This window comes from Narcine bancroftii, chromosome 10, assembly GCF_036971445.1.
Source record: "Narcine bancroftii isolate sNarBan1 chromosome 10, sNarBan1.hap1, whole genome shotgun sequence".
In the NCBI taxonomy this organism is placed as follows: domain Eukaryota; kingdom Metazoa; phylum Chordata; class Chondrichthyes; order Torpediniformes; family Narcinidae; genus Narcine; species Narcine bancroftii.
The window spans coordinates 10069170-10091455 of NC_091478.1; the positions used below are offsets into that span (position 1 = coordinate 10069170).

At 41.8% G+C, this 22286-nt stretch overlaps 1 protein-coding gene across 8 annotated transcripts in view; it reads left to right on the top strand.

The window, feature by feature from the left end:
* The first annotated feature begins 310 nt into the window (after positions 1-310).
* LOC138744139 (uncharacterized) overlaps positions 311-22286 on the top strand; it is a 121307-nt gene continuing 99331 nt past the window's right edge. For 5 of the 8 annotated variants that reach the window (XM_069899771.1, XM_069899764.1, XM_069899772.1 and 2 more), the window contains exons 1-4: positions 311-377; positions 6230-6365; positions 8749-8849; positions 12125-12273. In XM_069899771.1, coding sequence (XP_069755872.1) covers positions 6244-6365; positions 8749-8849; positions 12125-12273 — 372 coding nt within the window. In that variant the 5' untranslated portion in view covers positions 311-377; positions 6230-6243. The other 3 variants (XM_069899765.1, XM_069899768.1, XM_069899766.1) reach the window with 3 other exon arrangements.

Below are 22286 nucleotides of genomic sequence, written 5' to 3' on the forward strand. Positions count from 1 at the left end.
GACTGTACCTCCACACCATGACCCTTCCCCAGAAAGCCCGAGTCACAACCCAGGATGGGATCCTCGTCCGTTGCGAATAAAAGCCTCGGCCTCTCCAGTGATTTAATAAGAAAGCGTAGCGGCCCCGACACAGGAAAGGGCCGTCGAGCGAGCAAACAGCACGTGGAATAAGAGCCCCGCTCGCAGAGACCGCAGTAATAGCCGTTGAATCAGCCAATCACCGCCAGCGGATTGCAAGGGGGGTCCAATCCGGGCTCCCGGATCCAGGACAGCCAATCGGCAGCCGGCCCCGCCCTGGTGGTGACGCGAGGGCTGCCTATAAAAGGCAGAGCTGCCCCTTGATGAAGTCAGTGCCGGTCACATTCCCTTAGAGTGAGGTTTGTTTCTTTCTTTAACTTTGAGCTAGAACGTAGACCCTGCTACATAAACCTGATTTAATGGCGATTTAATGAAGGGCTACTTCTACTTCTCCAGGCTGGGCATCAAAAAAATAATCAGACCTCCTATTTCGGATCAATAACCGCATGGCACATGCCCTGAAAAAGTGAGATGTAAACAGGATACAGGTGGTGAGGAAGGCGTCTGATAGCAATGTAGAAGGGGTGCGGACACGACAAAAGCCGAGCGAGCACGTGGTGGACGCCCCGCCGTTTGCGCCCCCCACCCCTCGCGGGAGGGCCGCCCGTGGGCTTTGAGGGGCGCGGCCACCGAGGCGGGGCGGGCTGTGAGATTAACCCGGAGAGCGGCAGGGAGATAGTTGCTGCCAGGGCCGTGGCCCCAAAACGTCGGTTTTGGGGTGGTCTGGGCAGGAGCAAGCTGATTAAACGAGCCTGTAGTGTGGGGGTAGGGTTAGGTGTAGGGTGAGGGGAGTGGGTAGGGGATGGGCAGTGGGCTAGGGGTTGTAGGGGGGTAGGGGATGGGCAGTGAGGCTAGGGGTTGTAGGAGGATAGGGGATGGGCAGTGGGGCTAGGGGGGAGTGAAGCTAGGGGTTGTAGGAGGAGTGGGGCTAGGGGTGGGAGGGCTAGGGGTTGTAGGGGGAGTGAGGCTAGGGGTTGTAGGGGGAGTGAGGCTACGGGTTGTAGGGGGAGTGAGGCTAGGGGTTGTAGGGGGAGAGAGGCTAGGGGTTGTAGGGGGAGTGAGGCTAGGGGTTGTAGGGGGAGTGAGGCTAGGGGTTGTAGGGGGAGTGAGGCTAGGGGTTGTAGGGGGAGTGAGGCTAGGGGTTGTAGGGGGAGTGAGGCTAGGGGTTGTAGGGGGAGTGAGGCTAGGGTTGTAGGGGGAGTGAGGCTAGGGGTTGTAGGGGAGTGAGGCTAGGGGTTGTAGGGGAGTGAGGCTAGGGGTTGTAGGGGAGGGAGGCTTAGGGGTTGTAGGGGGAGGGAGGCTAGGGGTTGTAGGGGGAGTGAGGCTAGGGGTTGTAGGGGGAGTGAGGCTAGGGGTTGTAGGGGAGTGAGGCTAGGGTTGTAGGGGAGTGAGGCTAGGGGTTGTAGGGGGAGTGAGGCTAGGGTTGTAGGGGAGTGAGGCAGGGTGTAGGGGAGTGAGCTAGGGGTTGTAGGGGGAGTGAGGCTAGGGGTTGTAGGGGGAGTGAGGCTAGGGGTTGTAGGGGAGTGAGGCTAGGGGTTGTAGGGGTAGGGGGAGTGGGGCTTGGGGTTGTAGGGGGAGTGGGCTTGGGGTTGTAGGGGTAGGGGGAGTGGGGCTTGGGGTTGTAGGGGGAGTGGGGCTTGGGGTTGTGGGGGGAGTGGGGCTTGGGGTTGTGGGGGGAGTGGGGCTTGGGGTTGTGGGGGAGTGGGGCTTGGGGTTGTGGGGGGAGTGGGGCATATTAGGGTTAGGAGGGGGAGTGGGGCACAAGTTCTGAGTGTCGTCTGTTAACTCGGCTTCATCTGATATATTGGGATGGGCATTCACCTGATGCCAAGTTGCTGTCTATTTCCGCCCTATTTACTGGACGAAGCGTGGTCAGGCAGCTGTCATGGTCAAATGTGCGGATGCAATTGCGCAAAGTTATTTTCCACGTGCTTGGTTCTTGTTTTCCTCACGATCTGGCGAGTTGCAATCTCGAAGTCTCGCAGTTACTGTCCTGCGAAACAATATCGTTCTCCGGTGCCTCGTGGGCTTTTAAAGAGTAAAGGGAATTTACGGTGCGTCTTGTTTGCAGATAGGTAAGAACAGTTGGCTTGGCACGGTGATGATTCCGCTTTATTTATGGTGTTGAATGCCCCTTGGGGGGGGGGGGGGTGGTGGGCAGATGGGGTTTAGGTGGAGAGGTGGTCCTTTACCATGATTTTGTTGAATGATGTGTGGTTTGCGTCAATCTCTGTTCAGACTTTGCAATGATTACTAACTAGAAAAATAGACGTGTAACAATACGTTGGACCAGGAGGTTCATGCTTCATTTATTTGAATTTCTCCTCATTGCTGTCAGCAGCATTGGGGGACAAGTCCCAGTGATGTGTTCGACTACTTGCGATTATATACTCATGAAAATCTGTAGGCACTTTGATTAAAGCAAAAAAGCTGGAAAAACTCAGCAGGTCAGACCTTGTCCTTTATGTAGCAAAAGTAAAAATGCATAACCGACGTTTCGGTGCCAGAGCCCTTTGTCAAGGTATGGGAGAATGTCGGCAGGAGTCTGAACAAAAAGATAAGGGTGGCAAAGGCAGGAGAAGGGAGTGAAGGGACACCAGCGATCAGGGGGAGGAGGGATAGCTGGGTGGGTAGAGAGGGAAGGAAAGATTGTAAAGCTGAGCAAGTTTAGCAGAAAGCAGAGAAGTAGATGTTAATCCAGATGGAAAATAAGGTATTGTTCCTCCAATCTGTGGCTGGTCAGGGTGGGATAGTACATAAGGCCAGAGACAGACATGTGAGGGTGGGAGTGTGATTCAGAATTGAAATGGCTGGCTACTGGAAAGTCTCTGTTGTGGTGGACAGAATAGAGAAACTGAGTGATCTCCAATCTACAACTTATCTCTCCGATGTAGAGAAGGCCACAAAAGGAGCACTAGATGCAGTAAATCAGTCCTGTGGATATACGTGAAGTGTTGCTTCACTTGAAAGCCTGTTTGGGGCCTCAGACTGTGATGAAGGAGGAGGTGTGGGTGCAAGCGTTGCACCTCCTGTGACCACAGGGGAAGGTGGGGGAGGGGGTTGATAGGTGGGGAGGGATGAGTGCATGAGGGAATTACAGAGAGAGCAACCGCTACGGAAGGCAGAGAGAGGAGGAGAAGGAAAAATGTGTCTGGTGATGGGATTTTGTAGTAAGTGCTGGACATTATGGAAGATAATGTGTTTGATGCAGAGGCTGGTGTGTGGTGGTAGGTGAGGATGAGGGGATCCTGTGTTTGTTGGAATTGGGGACAGAGGGAGTGAGGGTGGCTGAGTGAGAAATGGAGGAGATGCAGGTGAGGACTGAGTTAATAGTGGTAAAGGGGAAGCCACATTTGTGGAAGAAGGCAGACATTTTGGAAGATCTGGACTGGAAGACCTAATCTTGGAAACGGCTCTGGAAGTTCTCATCTTGGGAACAGATTATTCCATCCCCTTCTCTCAATTTCTCTGTTCTCACATCCTGTCCCCTGCAAGGATTGCATCCCCTCTCAATTTTTCTATTGATCCAACTACAAGCCTACACAGGCAAGATCCCTCAATTCTTCTCTGGTATATCACTGACTACGTCAGGGCTGCCTCATGTACTTACAATGAGCTTGTCAACTTCATCCACTTGGCAGCAAACTTCCACCCTGATCTCAAACTCTCCCCTTTCCGGTCTATATCTCCGGAAATATCTGCCGCCTTCCACAAACGTGGTTTCCCCCTCCACCACCATCAACTCAGCCCTCACCCGCATCTCCTCCATTTCCCGCTCATCTGCCCTGGCCCCCTCTGCGCCCAGACACAACAAACATAGAATCCCCATATCCTACAGGATCCCAACACCAGACACATTGACTTCTCTGTGAGATGCTTTTAACCCTTCTAAATGTAGATCTGCAATTTCTCCCCTATTTGAAGTGAAAAGTTATTGGGAAACAGCTTGACTTTAAACACCTAGAAGCCATGGGTTCATTTGTGGAGTGTTCCTGCAATAATCTTGGCTACTAAGAAGGGCACTACCAAAGCCAGGGAGATTTCAGACATTCTTGTGAGTCTGAGAGCCTCACTTCTGCTTTCCAAGTCAAGAACCTAATAAAATTGTTTACTTTTATAGTTCAAATCCAGATTTGGGCCTAAAAATTTAATCGCGAAACATTTTTCCCAGCATCATGTTACTAAAAATTGATTTTCTCAAAATGAAATGTATTTTCAATGCTGTTTGCTTTGAAATTGATTTGTTTAATAGGTCACTTGCCCTGTAATTGACAACCTCTGTGCTCTGCTGCCCGACATTCTGGGGGCTGGCTGTTCATTCAGAGTCATTTCCAAATAGAGCCACTCTATTTTAAGCAATCTGGTCAGCCCTATTTCCTCATAGTTTCCAACTTCTGTCAAAGAGTTTATTTCATTTTGGGAAGAGATAATATTTATATACATAATCACAGTGATGCCTACCTTCTGCTGCTGAACCAACAGCATGGAGCTTAGGTTATCAAGAGAGGACCTGTCTGTCTTATAGCCTGGGAGTGCTCCCCTCCTCCTGAGAATAATAGGAGGTGGATGTGATTTTAAAAAATCAATTAGTGAGTTCAATTATGAAATGGTTACCTGAGATGTGTGCCATTCTCAAGCTGTTAGTGAACACGTGGAAGAGGAAGATGGTAATGCAGAATTCTCTTTAATACAGGTATTAAAAATCTAAATAGATATAACTGCTGCACTGACTGTGAGGCACTTGTGTTGAATGTTCATGGCAGTACTATTACTTGCAATATTGCTTGGATAACTAGACCTTAGTGTTTTTTTTTCACTCTTAGGCTTTTATCATCTATGAATGTTGTTCGCCTCCCAAGTTGTATTTTGCACAAAATTCAACTTGTACAGAAATCTATTTGTGCATTCTTGTCAACCTGGACTGATGCAAGCTCCTTGGCTACTCCGCACTGAGATGTGAGCTTAGGACTCCCCTTGGCTGGCATAGTGAGAACTGGCGATTGACCAGGTGCTGCAAGTCCCCAGTAAATTAGTGACAGACTGTCTGGATCCTATCTTGTCTCATGACCATCTAATAGTTATGTTTAAGTTTTTCTCTCCCCATTTTTTAATCTGTCTCTGAGATTTAACAATGCATAAAAATCCAGTGGCCTTTGGACTTGCACAACCAAGGTCAGGGAAGGACGGGCAAGAGGTAACAAGAGAGAACCCATGCAAACTATCAACGCATGGTGCAGGTATTGGCAGTTCCCAACAATGCCCTGTAGTTACAGTGCCAGACTGGGTGCAGAGTCACCCACATGTTAGTGCCGAGCAGCTGCACTGCCCATCCTTCATAGGCAACTGTCCAAGACAACTTCTTTATGACTATGTAACACATACTACAACTTCTTGTAGGTCTGTTCTGTCATGAGACAGGATGCATTAAAGGCTGTGAGGAAGCATTGTCTAATTATTCAGTGTCATCTTGTGTCAGGGTGTTAAGTTCTCTGGCTCTTCAACAACATCATCCATTTATCACTTACCAGCTCTTGCCTCCTCTTTGCTATATCCCCTTTACATTTTCAGTCCTGATGCAGGGTCTCGACCAAAATAAAAACAATTTATTTCCATTTATGGAAACTGCCTGACCTGCTGAATTCCTCCAGCAGGTTTTTTTCCCCCAATGTTTGTGAAGAGCACCTGCAACATCAAAGAGGCTGGGAACAAAGACGCTGTTTTATTTGGTACTTACTGAGGTCCATTGTTGGTGGTCTGCCCAATTTTATTCTTTTTCTGTGTGAACATGCAATCACGATGCGGTTAGTCTACTAATCTATTTCGGGAGGCAGTTAGTGATCAATCACGTTGTTGCGGAGCTGAACTTGCAATTAGCCAGATGAGCTAAAAGTCATCATTTTATAAATGGGTGAATAGGATGAAATATTTTTCACAATAATCTGGTAGTTTTTGTGTTCCAGCTTTTCAGCAGAATTATAATTCTACAATTATGATGGGATTTGATCAAGTATCAACCCCAGGCCTCTGGTAACAAACTACAAAGCCAGGACGATATGCATGGTTTTTTTTAATATTAAAGAGTGAAAAGTATAAATACAAGTTTTTGTTCTGTTCTGTTTCAAACAATTTTATATAGATATTCTGTTATTAGGTTCAAGTATAAAGATGATGAAGTTAGAAAATCGCTTGGTCCAGGTTCAACAAGCATGTGGCCCAACAGAATTTCCTGAAAATAAAGAGAAACTTTTTGAAATGCAAGCTTTTCAGAAGTTTCTTTTACAGCTAAGGTAAGTTCACTGTTAGCAATATTTAATAGTTGGTTACAACCTTTACTGATCTGCAGTATTTTTGGTCTGAAATAATGAAGTGTGGTTATTTTGTAAACAAATTTAAAGCCGATGCTTTTCCAGGTTTTAATAATTAAGTTATAGAGGCAAAATCACACTGAAGAGAAGTTGTTTTACACTTTTTATATAAAAAAAGAAATGTAATTATTGGGAAGAATGCAAATGGGGTTTGCTGCCCTTTTTTCCCCCTATTTTCCACTCCAAAGTACTAAAATAATGATAATTTGTTGCAAAGTAACCATGTGTTTAATGAGCTTATTATAATTATAAATGATTATAATTATAAATGATCCTTATTTCTATGGAAAGTGCTGTCCAGAGACATTAAATGCTTAGTCACATATTATTTCAACATCAAATTTAGAAGATTATGGAATGTGAATGAACTAACTGTTCTTTACAGTGTAAGAGTGCTTAAAAGAAAATAAATTAGGAAGAATATTTTGTAAAAGTTCTTGAAATTTTAGGTGATTATGATTCAGTTATTACCCTGAATAATTATTTCCTCATATTCATTTGTGAAGGTAAGAACATATCTTCTTAATCAAGAATTAATAATAAAATAAATGGAAGATCTGATGTGTTCAAAATAAAAGAAATGGCATGATTTCTTCCATTGTACATAGGGAAATATTTTTTTGTTAATTATTGATATCTTTTTTAAGAAAGTTGCAAAGTAATCAATTGATGGGCGAAATAATGTGTCGCTGTACATGAGACCAAAGCAAGTTCCCAAATTAAAATCTTGAGCGCTGGATTTGAGAATTGACAATTATCCACTACGTGCACAATTGCCAAAATGCTGATATATTTTCTCATTGTATATTCCCTCATATTTTCCTATGATAGAGAAGGGAGCAATTTGCCCCATCAAGTCTCTCCTGGCTCCCAGAGCAATCCATCTATTCTACATGCTCATTAACTCCCTCCTGATTTTCCTGCCACCCACATATACCCAAGAGTAATTAACAAAAGGTAATTAACTGCAGCTTTATTTAACAATTTTCATTCTGAAGAGGAGTTTAGATCATTGCTACACTGTAGCAAAACTTTGACAATTCTCTCCCTGCCTTTGACTTTTTGCTGGAGTTGTTTAATTTTCTGGTGCAAGATCTCAGGATTATAACTGTCTGAACTTCATTGCTGAAACAAATTTAAAAATGAAAATATTTGTATTTTACATTTTTTAAACAATATGCTAGTATTTGAAACATGAAATATTCTAAATTTTAGAATCTGTGCTTATTGTAGCATTCAGTAAGAGTATAATTGTTATTTCCACTGTCATTTTACTTGAGCACGAGTCCTGAGCCTTTACCATCCTCTGCCACCACTCTTTCAGCTTCCCTGCCACTCCCTTGCTTTTATGCTTCGTTGTCATTTGACCTGTTGTAGTTTTTACTTTTGTCTCCGAAAAGAATAATTGGTTGCCTTCTTATCAGAATTTATTGTCATGAACAAGTCATGAAATTTTGCTGCAGCGTCATCACAGGATAAACATTCATATTATAAACCATCTTACAACAATCAATAAAAAATAGTGCACAAAAAGTCAAAATAACCCAGTGTCTGTGGTTCATTGATCATTCAGGAATCTGATGGCAGCGGGAGGAAGCTGACCTTGTACTGTTGATATTCACAGATTGGACCTGTACCTGGCAGAGTGAAGAGGGCATAACCTGGGTGGGGGTCCTTGAGGATAGAGACTGCTTTCTTAAGATATCACCCCTTGTAAATGTCCTGGATGGATGGAAGTCTGGTGCCCGTGATGTCACAGGCTGAGTTAACAACCCTCTGGAGATTATTCTTGTCCTGAGCATTGGACCTCCATACCAGATAATGATGCAACCAGCCAGAACACAGGGTATGAAACAATGTAACCAATTGGTTCCATTGTGCCAACACTCAGGACAAGAAAAGAAAACAGCTGTAGAAGTTTGAGAATCTTCAGTGAAGGAATCTGAATAAATGCACAATATCCATTTGGAGTTTCCCATGAGATTAAATATAGAATTGGAAACTTCTTATGTAGGTGTACTCAGAATTTCCCTGAGTCATGCTTCAGGAATATCATTTAGTGTAATTTTATGGTTATTTTTAAAAATCATATTTTAATCTGTTACCTGGCTTCATTTTCATAATGTAACTAATTGTTTCATGCCCTGTGTATTGGCTAAATCAGGAATCGGTCAAAATCTCTTCTGAATACTTCACCTAAGCCAGTATCTACATCAAAAACAATGAAAATACAATTCGATAAGTTAAAATTAAAGAAATGAATATCCATTGTCATTAAACTGACACTTTATATATTTTCTTAAAGACTGCTAGGTGGATTGACAAAAGAAGCAATATTCTGTAATCTGCGAGTCCCAGACCAGCTTCAGAAATCGAAAGAGGAGATCAATGTTGTTGTTCTCACAGGTATATACCTTGAAAAGACAAAACTTTTTCATTATGATTCTAAAGGACTGTGACCGATTTGTGATAAAATTAATCTTTAAAGTTAAAATATATATATTATCTTAGTAAAGATGCAGGGCATATTTTCAGACCCGCAATTACACTCAGAGAGATACCATTTTTGGAAGTCGAAAAATGTGTTAATGCATTGTTCTGCTGAAAGCTTGTTTGCTAAGAGACCGTTTGACTACTGATTCAAAACTATAAAATGTCATGAAAGTCTTATGATTGTTCTCCAATAGTATTTGCTAAGAGAAACACCTGTGCAAACCAAAACTGACTTCTGATGTAATGGGGCAGACATGCCAGAGTCCTTTACTTTAGATTCATACTTTTAAAGTGGATCTAAGGGGTCAGATAATACTTTTAGCAGATGGATATGATGTAGTCCTTGCCTGGGTTTGTGAAATCATCGTGGAAGAAAATAGCCACCTCACTCTTTTTGAAAAGAAGACAGATTCATCGTGTGGAACACAGATTCCAAAACCTCCGTGCAAGAGAGGAATAAATCACTCATTTGAAGAAACATTGTTCTGAAAATTATTCTACAAGAAATTTGTGAGCTTTAAAGAGATCTGATGATTTGATGTTTCAAAATACTTCACAATTGCTTTTGAGCAACAACGCAAAGAAATCTAATGCCACATACTTACTCTGTAATTGCTTTTGAACAGCAGTCAATACTTTGAGTTTCAAAACAAAAGCTTTCTGAGTCTGAACTTTAAAATCATCTCTTCAGAATTATACCTGAACTATAATGGTTTTGTTTTTTCCACAAGCACACGCGCACAGTGGTGCTAAGTTTAGTTAAGTAAGAAGTGTTATGTTATTAATAATAATAAATTATTGTTTTAAAAATACAATTGTCTTTGGTTTGGTACGTAATAACAACTCACTACAAAATTCTGATGCACCTTGTCCTGATGCAGGGTCCAATCTGTGAATGTCAACTATTCTTCTGCCACCACAGATACTGCTTGACCTTCTGAGTTATTTTAGCAACTTTTTTGCTCATTACTATATTGTGTAGTGTGTGTGCATGCAAACAAATAGGAAACAATACAGATGTTAAATTCAATCGATCATCAATATATATTACATTAAATTATTGACAATTGGAATATATATGTGGAAAAATTCTGACCATTTTAATATCAAGAACATTACATTTTGAATTCTTAAGTTCTCTTGAGATGGGTGAAGTTTTAGCAATGCTTTAAGGTGCTGCAAGAATAAATTCAATATTAAGTCAATATAACCTTTAAAATGCTACCAAAGTAATGCAGTATTTAAGCACCTTTATTGTTTATTTTTCTTCTAATACAGTAACACTGCCATTACGTTCAGAGCATGATCTTTAGCCACTGCTTGAATTTAAAAACTAGTTTTGAAATGAAGTTAAATGACTTTCCATGCTTCAAGAAATGGCTGTGTAGGCTCTTCAAGTTATCATCATTAACTTTGGAGAAATGCCACTAAATATATTGGTGAAAGGCGTAAATGCTGTATGGTGGATAATCAGGAGTATTGTCAATCAAATGTTTAATGATTGTCAGTAATAGGAGATAAGTTTTTTTTGCTAATTGGTATAGGCACATTTGAAATGAATCAATGAATGACAGCAAGAAAGATTTCTGAGTGGGGCACTGTTGAAGATATTTCTTTAATTGTGTGAACTATGAATATAGTGCTGACGAACATGAATTAGTCGACTATAATCTAGTCATCAACATAACATCGCAGAACTCCAACGTGTCTAAATTTTAGAAACTAGTCTCCACAGAAAATCTTCAAACAAAAGGACTTTTTCCCTTCTTTTGCCAGTAAAACTCTCCTTCCTGGTATCCTTCTAATTCAGTTACATATTCTGTACCTTTGAGTAGCAACTCCTCCCCTCTTCCCTACCCACCCACCCCCCCACTCCCATCCAGCAGTGTTTGTTCCAGACACTGCCTCCTTGTTCTGCATAGTGTCTGAGAAACTTTGTTTCCAAACATTTCCCCCACCCCCCTCATCCCAATTCCGACTACAATAAGCAGAACATTCGTTGGAGATTTAGCTGGAGCATTGGTTTGTCCGTCATTGGTTTTGCAAGAGTTTGCTCTTGCAGTTCCATCAGTATATTCTACAATTATTTCAAGTACTAATTTATCTACTCCTTCAATACATATAATTTGTTTACCTCATCTAACCCACATACTGTCAGGTTTCTATAGATGGTGAAAAACTTCTCCATGCAAAGTATTTTATTATTCTGCCTTTCCTCCAAATATCCTGTAATGTTTGACTCACTGTTTGCTGGAATCATCTGCAAATATTTCACCTTTTTGAAAAGGAGAAAATTACAAACGCTTGTAGTCAATTCTGGAATCAACTAATCTCATGGGCAATTATGCAGTACTGCAGAGGCCTCTTAACAAATTTGTTGTTTCCCATATTTATACTTTCTTTCTATCTGGAAGTTCATTTTCAAAACCTGGAAGGATTGAAAAGCACCAGTCTTCACTGGGTCTTTCACAATGTCATGCCAATAGAAATCAACCCTTTTATAAATATTAAGCCTACCATCTGTTTTGTTCCTCATTAAAGTAAGGAGCAATTGATCCCATTACCTGTACTCTGTAATCGTGTTTCTTTATTGTCATAAATGGCTAAATCAAGTTGTTTAATTACATCTGTGCTTCTCCAGTGAATGCAGAGCCAAAATATGAAGACCTATCTCCAAATGCTGAGTGATCCACAAGGAAATTTTGTTCAAATCCGTACAAACTGATATTACCTATAGACACAGATCATAAGAAAGAACATTACAATAACAGTGAAATGGAATATTACATTAAGATTTCAGCTTTTTAGTCTTTTATAGTGTCAGCTCCCCCACATCTTACATGGAAGTGATTTCTGTAAATCAAGTATGGCTTGTTTACCACATTTTCTTTCTATTCTTATTTTTATCATGAATAATGTAGGTTGCATGCTGAATACTTTCATGGCTATATTGTTCTTTGTTTATATTTTTGAATTGACTATCAATAGTAAACAATTTTCAGGGTTTTGCTTATCTTTCACAGTTGTGGGGAGAAAAAGTGATGTCAAATAGGCAGCTTGTGTAATAGCTAGCAAAAAACTTTTCTGCACTCAGTGCATATTGTTAGAAAGTATCTCAATTCAGTGAATAATATTGTATTCAGTCTGCTTGTGCCTATATTTATTGACACGGCTGATTTTGTTTTTAGGAAAAGGGGTGTTCTGTATGGATCTGAGGAACTGGGAGGGCAGAGTTTCCTCCCAGGAAAATTACTGGATGCTGAAGGTACCAGAAAATATAGAATTGATGAAAAACACTTCAATCAAACAATTTGCAGATCCAGTCCAAAGAATCAAGGTAGGCTTGATTGATTCCCCATAATTTTTAAAAAATTCGATATCCAAAATGTTCTTTGTGTTTTGCCTTTGAATCAGATAGAGCAAGATTTATTTTTAAAGTCTCCTAGCTGCTGCTTTGTGATATGTACATATCTTTTAGCAAATGTTGTCATTAATGGTAAATGCAGATTTGTGAAGTCCTGGTATAATGATGACCTGGATAATGAAATGGGTAGCCAGAGAGCCTATGTTACCCAGGTTCCTTCCTGCGCTAAAGCCATTGGAAGTGTCAAGTTTATTGTCGTTTGATTGTACAAAGTACAACCCAACAAAACAGGGTTCTCCATTCCTCATTGCAAAACATGCAGATACACAGGCAAACAATAATGCAGAACATGTATTTATCTATACATATAAATAAATATTGTTTCACTAGTCTCAGATGGTTAGTATGAACAGTTCCTTTGGTAATTCAGCATTTTCATTATGTAGTGTGTAGTGGAGCTAGCTGGATAATGAAAGAAAAGGGTGGACATTAGAGATCTTCAAAGAAGAAGATGCACATTAGTGGCCTGAAGTAACTGGAATTGTTGCATGAAGTGGTAGAATTTTAAAAAGGGTAAATAACCAAAATGTTTGATATTATTAAAAGGGAGTGTTCATCAGGAATTAATAGCAAGGAATTTGGGGCACTGACTAACTTGCCAAAAGAAATTTTTAGTGGCAACCAACGTTTTACAGTTTACAAGGGAAAAATGATTGGGTATGTGGTTGGTGGGAGAGGATATCAGAGTTCATGGATTGGGAATGAGGACTGACATTCTGCATCAAGGATTATGGATAGATGGAGAAGCATTGACACTTTTTTTGGATGTTCATGGGGTGATCTGGAGTGAGGAGGGTGGAATTGGGTGGATTGGTGGAACAGTTAGGATAGAGATGAGAATTTTACTTGTACTGCAGGCTTCAGGTTGAGTTGGAGGAGTAAGATTCTGTCAATTAACCATCATCGGACAATGTATATTAAATTCCACTGGGAAAAACCCAGAAAGAGTATTGCATAGGAATTACGTAATTTCTTGTTAGGATCATAAGAAGGTACGGAATGAAAATCACTCAGAAGTGGTTGCTATCAAATTTTGCACTTTAAAAAAATTCTTCTGTGTTTATTCAACACCAATGTACAATTGAAATTCCAGGCAAGAGTTTCAGAAATACAGAGGGGCAATACAGTGAAAGGATTTTACACTGCAAAAAAAGATTTTAAGTTAGTAATTTAAATGATATTGATAGATGTGTGGGACACAAGTAGATTTATTGCAATCAACCACATTAAAAGATGTGGTTGTAAAAGATCACATTAAAATTACAGCATTTGAAATATTTGGGCCCTCATGAAAAGATTAAAAACTGGAATACCAGTTTGCAAGATTCTGTATGTTGCATGTTGTGGTACTTTCTAAATTATTTGAGTTTCTGCACTGCAGTGCATGCTGGCCTCATTGATGGCTTTCTCTTTTCTTTATTCCCCAACTAAAACTACAAAGATAATATTACAGACTATCAGTGGGTTCCTTTTATGCAAGCAGCTGCATATTTGCAATAACAATTCTTTACAAAACAGAAGATGCATTTAAAATGTAATCCTTCAGTGCCCTGGATATGAAAAGGACTATATATTATCAATTTTATTTCACCAACATTAAGTGCAGAAATCCATTGTTAAAATGCACTCCAGCAAGCTAGGATGGTTGGCATAGCAGTTAGTGCAATGCTCTTACAGCACCAGTGATTGGGATAGGGGTTTGAATGCTGTGCTGTCTGAAAGGGCCTGTTACTATGCTGTATGTCTAAATGAATGAATAGCTGCTCTATGATTCTGAATTGATTATCCTACTTTTACTTCATGAGCTCTTGCGATTGATCGATTACTGCCAAAAAAGCCAAAGCACAATGTCAAAGAGCATGATGAAGTCCAACATAAACTTTTCATAAGGCATTCCAGCTCTTTTTCAGCTCTGGATCCAAAGCTAACACAGCATCTGATAGCTGATTTTACTGCTTCCAAGAGAAACCACTCAACATGGGGTGGCACGGTTGGCGTGGCAGTTAGCGGTTCAAATCCCACACTATCTATGGAGTTTCTACGTTCTCCCTGTGTTAGTTTTCTCTAGAGGCTCTGGTTTCCTCCCACCCTTCAAAAATGTACTGGGGTGTAGGTTAAAGGGATGTAAATTGGGCAGCACAGATCTTGGGGCCAAATTGGCCTGTTACAGTGCCGAATGTCTACATTTAAAAAATGTAATATTTGAGCACTGTAGCCAGTTTATTGACTGTTATAGGAGTTCATAATCCTATCTTCTCTGAGATTAAAATATTTTTTTGTCATGCCTCTCAGAAATTGAGTGGTTTGACAAGATCAAGGATCTGCTGCCTATTGGGGCAGCAGTGGCATTCCTGTGTCATATCAATTCTTCAGTGCGTTTGTTGCAATCAGATCTACTCATTCTGAGAGGGTGCAGTTCAAAGGCAAGCAATTGTGGTTGCTTTTCAGTCATTTGCAATCTCCTCCAATCCGAGTTGGCAGCCTTCCACTATCTGTGCTGCAGCCACTGGGGAACACCATGTAAAGATACAAAGCTTGGGGTTCCAGAATGCTAAATAGTTGATTTATCAATTGTCCAAAGTTGTTTGTGTTTTTGGATAGATAAAAGTTTAACAATTTTATTGAAAGTAAGTTGTTCTGAAAGGAAAATAAAATAGAATCCTGTACTGGGTATGTTTATCAATTGGATACTATACTGATGAATTGCATTCGAGGCATCCCATCTCCAACTGTAATGTTGGAAGTACCTCGAGTGGTCTTCCTCCTTGTGACAATTGAACACTTATCTGGAATGCACAACTGTGATCTCAGTGTCGCTTAGAGGTGTACTCCCAGGTGGATGAGCATTAAGAGACTTGTGTTGACTGGCAATCTATTTAGCTCGATCTAAGCAAAGTCAACCGCATGATTCTCACTGCTGTAAAACATGGTTCTGCTGGACACTCTTGCAGTACCCTCCATAAAGTTTGGGACAAAGACACTTAATTCCTTTATTTGTCCCTGTCCCACAGTTTTAAATTTGTAATCAAACAATTCAAATGTAATTAAAGTGCACATTCCACATTTTATTCAAGGATATTTGTGGTCATTTTGGTTTGACCGTGAAGAAATTACAGCACGTTTTATACATAATATATGTTATACATATGGAGGGCTATGGACTGGGTGCAGGTCAGTGGGATGAGGCAAAAAAAGTGGTTCAGCACAGACTAGAAGGGCTGAAAGGTCCTGTTTCTGTGGTGTTATGTTATATAACCTTGTTTCAAGGATACTATAGCAATATGTTAAATTACTCACGATTAGTACTGCATATCCCTTGCATTCAATAACTGCTTGAAGTCTGATTCATAGACATCACCTGGTACTGAGTATCTTCTTTGGTTATGCTCTTCCAGCCCTCTACTCCAGCCAGCTCCTGCTTGTTTTGGCGGCTTGTCCCTTTGTTTTCTCTTTAGCATATGGAAAACATGTTCAATTGGATTTACACCGGATGACTGACTTGGTCTTTCAAGATGTAATGTAGATAAAAGCTCACACTCAACTGGAGGGAGAACTAACGCTTTTATTAGCTTACAACACAGGTAGGGTTCATGAACAGGCTTCAGAGGGGTTTAGGCGGGAACCCAAGGTTATATAAAGGCCCCCAGAGGAGGGGCCGGGTGGTGGGACCAGTACAGAACACCTCTAATGAATCACAGTTAACTACATTCACCCTTTCCTTCAGAATTAAGGGTCTGTGGATGAAGAGAACAAGGATTAATAATCCAGTAATAGAAACAGAAGAGAAATATTTACAATACTATTTACAGTTTCAGGTGGTCCAAGCGTCTGGAGATCCTGGTGGAGCGCCTTAGCATTAGGGGCCATGGGCTCCTTGAGTCTCCTGGTCCACCTGTGATTGAGGTTCTGGCTCGACGATAGAGGGGGTTCACTCTCCTGAGGCCCTGAGCGGGGGTGGGGAGAAAAAGGTTGGTAGCTCATGGGGCATTTGAGGCATTGGATCCCCCTGTTCCGGCAGGTGCCAAGTCCCTGCCAACTGGGTTGGTGTTGAGCAGTTTCACCCTTTCCACCAGGGAGTCAGTCTTACTTCTCACATGCTTCTTGAGAAGGTCCAGACCAGGACTAGTGAGCCAGGCTGGGAGTGTAGTCCCTGATGCCAACCTTCTGACGATTGTGAACACGAGCTCATGAGGAATAGCATCGGTCGCAGTGCAGAGTAGTGACTGAATTGAGTGGAGTGCGATGGGGAGGACATCCTGCCAGCACGGGTCTGGAAGGGCTTTTTGTTTTAGGGCAAGTTTGACAACCTTCCAGATTGTGGTGTTCTCTTTTTCAACGTGCCCCTCACCAGCAGGTACTGATGCAGCTCGTCACTCATGAAGGCTGAGACCTGATCGCTATGAATATAGCCGGGATATCCAAACAGGGTGAAAATAGAATCTCGGGCCTTCATAACGGAGGAGGCAGACATGTCTGGGCACTGGATGGCGAAAGGGAAGCGGGAGTATTCGTCGATGTCTGAGAGAAAGATGTTACCATTCGTGGAGGGGAATGGTCCCTTAAAATCGATGCTGAGCCATTCAAAGGGCCTGGATGATTTAATACGCAGCATTTTCGTGGGGCAAAAAAAGTGCGTCTTGCACTCAGTGCAGACCTGGCATGACCTGGTCATTTCCCAGGCGTTTTCTATTGAGTAGGTCAAATTGCGGGACTTGACAAAATGAGCCATAAGGGTGACCTCTGAATGGCAAAACTCATTGTGTATGGTCTGCAGTTGACAGGTGTGTGCGGAGGCACAGCATCCTCTGGACAAGGCATCTGGAGGTTCATTAAGGGCCCCTGGCCAGTAGGCGGTGTCAAAATTGTAGGTGGAGAGTTCAATCTTCCACCTAACAATTTTGTCATTCTTGATTTTTTTCCCCTCTTGGTGTTGCTGAACATGGATGCGACAGAGTGCTGGTCCATGAGGAGTGTAAATCTTCGACCAGCCAGGTAGCGCCTCCAGTGCTTTATGGCTTCTACAATGGCCTGAGCCTCCTTTTCCACAGACGGTTCTGGAGCTCATGGCCTTGAAGCGTCAGTGAAGAAAAGGGCAACTGGCCTGATTGAGAGTAGTGGCCAGAGCTATGTCCGAAGCGTCACTTTCCACTTGGAAAGGTACATTTTCGCTAACAGTGTGCATGGCGGCTTTCACAATGTAATTTTGGAGGTAATTAAAAGCTGTCTGGGCTTTGGCTGAAAGGGGGAAAGTGGTGGCCTTTAAGAGTGGATGAACCTTGTTGATGTATTGAGGGATCCACTGGGTGTAATATGGGTGCATCCTATCAGGGTCAGGCCAAGGATAGCCAGTCGTGTAGTCCTGAAGACACAATTGCCAGAATTGTAGGGCTCGCCGCGTGGAGAAAGCTCTGGAGATTGGCATCATGGTCTTCCACAGGGTGGCCAAGGATGGTGATGTTGTCGAGGTAGGGGAAGGTCCACCATCCTGTCCATCTGCTGCTGGAAAATACAGCCCATTGATAATACCAAAAGGGACCATCTGGAACTGATAGAGTCAACCGTTAGCCTCAAATTCTGGAGGGGCAGCTGGTGATAGGCATCTATCAGGTTGATGGTCGAATAGACCCAATACTGTGTGATATCGTTCACCATGTCCGAAATGCGAGGGAAGGGGTATGCGTCCAGGAGTGTGTATCTGTTAATTGTTTGTCTATAGTCAATCACTAACCTGGACTTGTTTTTCCCCTTTTACTCCACCACTTGCACTCTCCAAGGGCTGGTGCTGGGTTCAATTATCCCCTCTTCCAGCAGGCGCTGGGTCTCCATCTTTATAAACTCCCTGTCTGCCATGCTGTACCTCCTGCTCTTGGTGGCGATGGGCTTGCAGTCAGCAGACAGGTTTAGGAATGGGGGGTGGGGGGGGAGGGGTCGATGTTCAGCATAGAGAGGCTGCAAGTGGGTTCTGGTTTTGAGGGCCCTCCGTTCCGAACCATTACTGGGGGGAAGGGGACTAGAAAACTCCAAGGTCACGCTTTTAAGGTGACACAGGAAGTCCAGACCCAACAATACTGGAATACACAATTCATCTAAAGTGTACATGCAGAATTTACAAAATTCCTCCCTTTAAAAAATGACAGATGAACTATACAATATTTCTGTACACATGCAGAATGGGACTGGGATGCTAGGAAGATTCGGTAATTAGAGGAGTACATTTTTTAAGTTATTTTTCAACAGTCTTTGAGCGAGGTCCTACCTTCCCGACTCAAGCAGACGCTGCCTCATGTATCTCGAGCGGACCCCTATGACGAGAGTGTCCCAGATATGTTCATCTTCCCGGATGCAGCCCGAAGCGGCCTCATACCTGCACTTCTTATCCAGTGTCCGCAGATCCAGCAGGTAGTTGTCAATCAACACTCTGGGCCGTTGGTGGTGTAGGGTGAGCTGATGCCTCTCTAGGACCTTGTTCGGGGCCTTAATGTACTGGACCTTCAACGCCTCGACGGTGTCCTCGTACATCGGGCAGTCTCAGATGACTGCGTACCCCTTCGTCCCTACCCTTGAGATGAGTGCCGACCTCCGGAGCTTTTTTTGTGTGGAAGCCATCCCTGGTCGCCTTCAGGTAGGCCTGGAAGCAGTCTAGCCAATATGCGAACTCCTGAGACATGTCGGGGGACTGGGGGTCTATTAACAGCTTACTGGGGTTGAGCAACACCTCCATCCTTGTTTGAAGCTAATAAAATTGTAGCGTAGATAAAAACTCACACTCGACTGGAGGGAGAACTAATACTTTTATTAACTTATGACACAGGTAGGGTTCATGAACATGCTTCAGAGGGGTTCAGAGTTTAGGCAGGAAACCAGAGTTATATATGGGCCCCGGGGGGGTGGGGGGGGGGGGCCAGGAGGCGGGCCCAGCTGTCAGAACAGGACACCTCAAGTGAATTTCAGTTCACTACACAAGAATTTTCCAGTTGTTAGCTTTGGGAAAAACTCCTCTGTTGCTTTAGCAGTATGTTTAAGATCATTGTCTTGCTATAGGATGAAGTGCTGTTCAATGATTTTGAAGGCATTTGCTCGAACTTGAGCAGATAATAATACGCCTCAGAATTAATTTTGCTACTGCCATCAGCACTTATATTATCAGTGAAGATGAGTGTACCAGTACCTGTGGCTGCCGTCCATGTCCATGCCCTCCACTACCTTGTTTCACAGATGAGGCGGTATGCTTTGGATCTTCGGCAGTTCCTTTATGCCTCCACACTTTGCCATCAATGATGCAGATTAAACTTGGTCTCATCTGTCCACAAGAGCTTTTTTCCAGAATTCTGTAGACTCTTATAAATACATCTTGACAAACTGTCCTGTTTCGATGGGTAACTTGTGGTTTGCATCTGTATTTCTGTTCATGAAGTCTTCTGCGGACAGTTGTCGTTGATGCATCCACTCTTTTTGTCTTAATGCTGTTTCAAACTGTTGGATTTGGTAACCCTAAGGTCTCTTACTGTTTTATTGTTGTTTTTCAGCCTCATAATGGCTTCTTTGACTTTCATTAGCACATCTTTGGTCCTCGTGTTGAAAAATGGCAACTCAAGACTCCAACAGTAGTCAAAAGCCAAGAAGCAAGCCTAGGTCTCTTATACCTGCATCAATGAAGCAATCAAACATAACTGAGCAATCACAAACTCCTGTGAAAACAAATATCCCAAACATCGTGGTTCTCTGAAATGGGAGAACTATGTATAAAAAGTGCTGTAATTTCTTCATGGTCAAACCAAAATGTATAAAAATACCCTTTCATAAAATCTGGAATGTGCACTTTAATCACATGTGATTGTTTGATTACAAATTTAAAACTGGAGCATATGGGCAAATTTTGTTTTTTAAATCTGTACTGTATTAATAAATATAAACTTCATCTTACTCTGTTCACATTCTGGATGAATTTCTTAAGCCACCAACTTGTTCCTGTTTATACTTTTTTTGAATGGCAAAATTGTGGAGCAGTTTACTTGCAGGTTGTCACTCATCCCTGCCCATTAATTACCCCCTTCCCACTAATTGCCCCTTGGTACCTAACCGTATGACTGCAAGGAATGCTGTACTTGCACCCATGCCTCCTCCCTTGCCATCATTCAGGGCCCCAAACAGTCCTTCCAAGTGAAGCAACAGTTCATTTGTGAATCTGCAAAGGTAATTTCCTGCACCCAGTGTTCCTGTTGTGGCCTTCTCTATATTGGAGGACTGGATGGAGACTGTGACTTTTTTTATGTTGAGCATCTTCACTCTGTCTGCTGCAATAATAAAGACATCTTTGTTGCCATTCATTTTATTCCACACACAATCCTCATCATCATGTCTATTTATGGCCTAATGCCCTGCCAAAGCAAGGCTACAGCAAATTGGAGGCACATTCTCTAATATTCTATCTGGGCACTCTCCAACGAGATGGCATTAACATCAACTTCACCAGTTTGTTAAACCCTATCTTTGTCTCCTTTCTTCCAGCTCCCCATCCCTTCTCCCTTTCCCCCCCCCCCCATTCAGATAGCTACCCCTCCCTGATCAATTCTCAGCTTTTTTCTCTTGTACACTTTCATCCATATCTGCCAATGACCTCTAGCTTGTTTGCATATACTTTCCCCCCGCCCACAACCCTGACACCTTTTTTTTTTTCAGGCACCTGCTTGCTTTTTGCTCATACCTTGATGAAAGGCTCAGGCCTTCAGAGATTGGTTACCCTTTACTTCCTATAGATTCATGTAACGTGCTGAATTTCTACAGCACGACAGTCACAACATCCGTAAACTTTCCTGTTTAACTACAATTTACAATGATAGTCAAGGGTATAAAGCATATTGGATAATTTGGGGTTATTTGATATATCTCTTCCAAGACACCCTTCAGATATGTGATTGCACCACCATGTGCCAACTCTCAACCTTGAGTTTGATTGAAAGAAAACTTCTCAGAAGTTATGCTTTCAATCTTGCTCTTCCTGGGCTGTCTGCACTCAAATAGTTCCAGTATGCCTCCTGTTTATGTCAATCATAAATGGACCCAAGTAAGTTTCCAATTAATACTTGGTTCAATTTTTAGTTTTTACAGTCCAGCTTGGACTCTCTTATCCTTCATATTTTATTCTGTTTGAAGAAAATTAACTGTCAGTCCATTGTGGCATCTGCTAAGTAAAAGGTTATCCCATTTCAATGTCGACCTTACAAAATTATCTTAACTGCAAGAAAAATAATAATCTTTAAATAGTAAAAATAATTTATTTCTCACATTATTTATAATGACCTGTTGATCTGAAATTATCACTGAAAATGCACGAGTAATTCTGTTTACATTTTCTGCTTTACTTTTTTATTCCATTATTTTTTTAGCAATATGGCAGACAGTAACATGTGGCTCTGAAAGTTTTAATTATGGTATACGAATGAAAATAAAACTTTTGATTTCCAGTGTTAATAATTTCACAATGTTGCTGATATAATCTTGATTCCCTTTTCATGCCATCTTTGCTGCAATTCGTGCCTTACAAGAAATGTTTAGATCCTAAAATTAAACTGAAATCCAATCTAGGAAGTCGTAATCAGTACTGTTTATAGCTCTAAAATCCACCTCAAGAAACTTGCCTCCTGAAAAAAAATCTTAGAAATCTTGCTTGTCCAGATGCCTGACTCCATGTGCCAGTCATGTGGTTTAAACTGATCCTTTATCTTGTCATCTGCGAGTTATTTTTGTGATTATGTTTCTTGTTTCCTTTTCAGCCATCCAAACAGTTGAAATCTTTAACCATGATCACTTGTGTTTTTGTCAAATAATAATCATGAAATATGATGATAATTGATCATTATTTTCAATAAATATATTCAGTTATTACAAAAATAATTACTGGTAAGGAGCAAAATAAATATAAACAG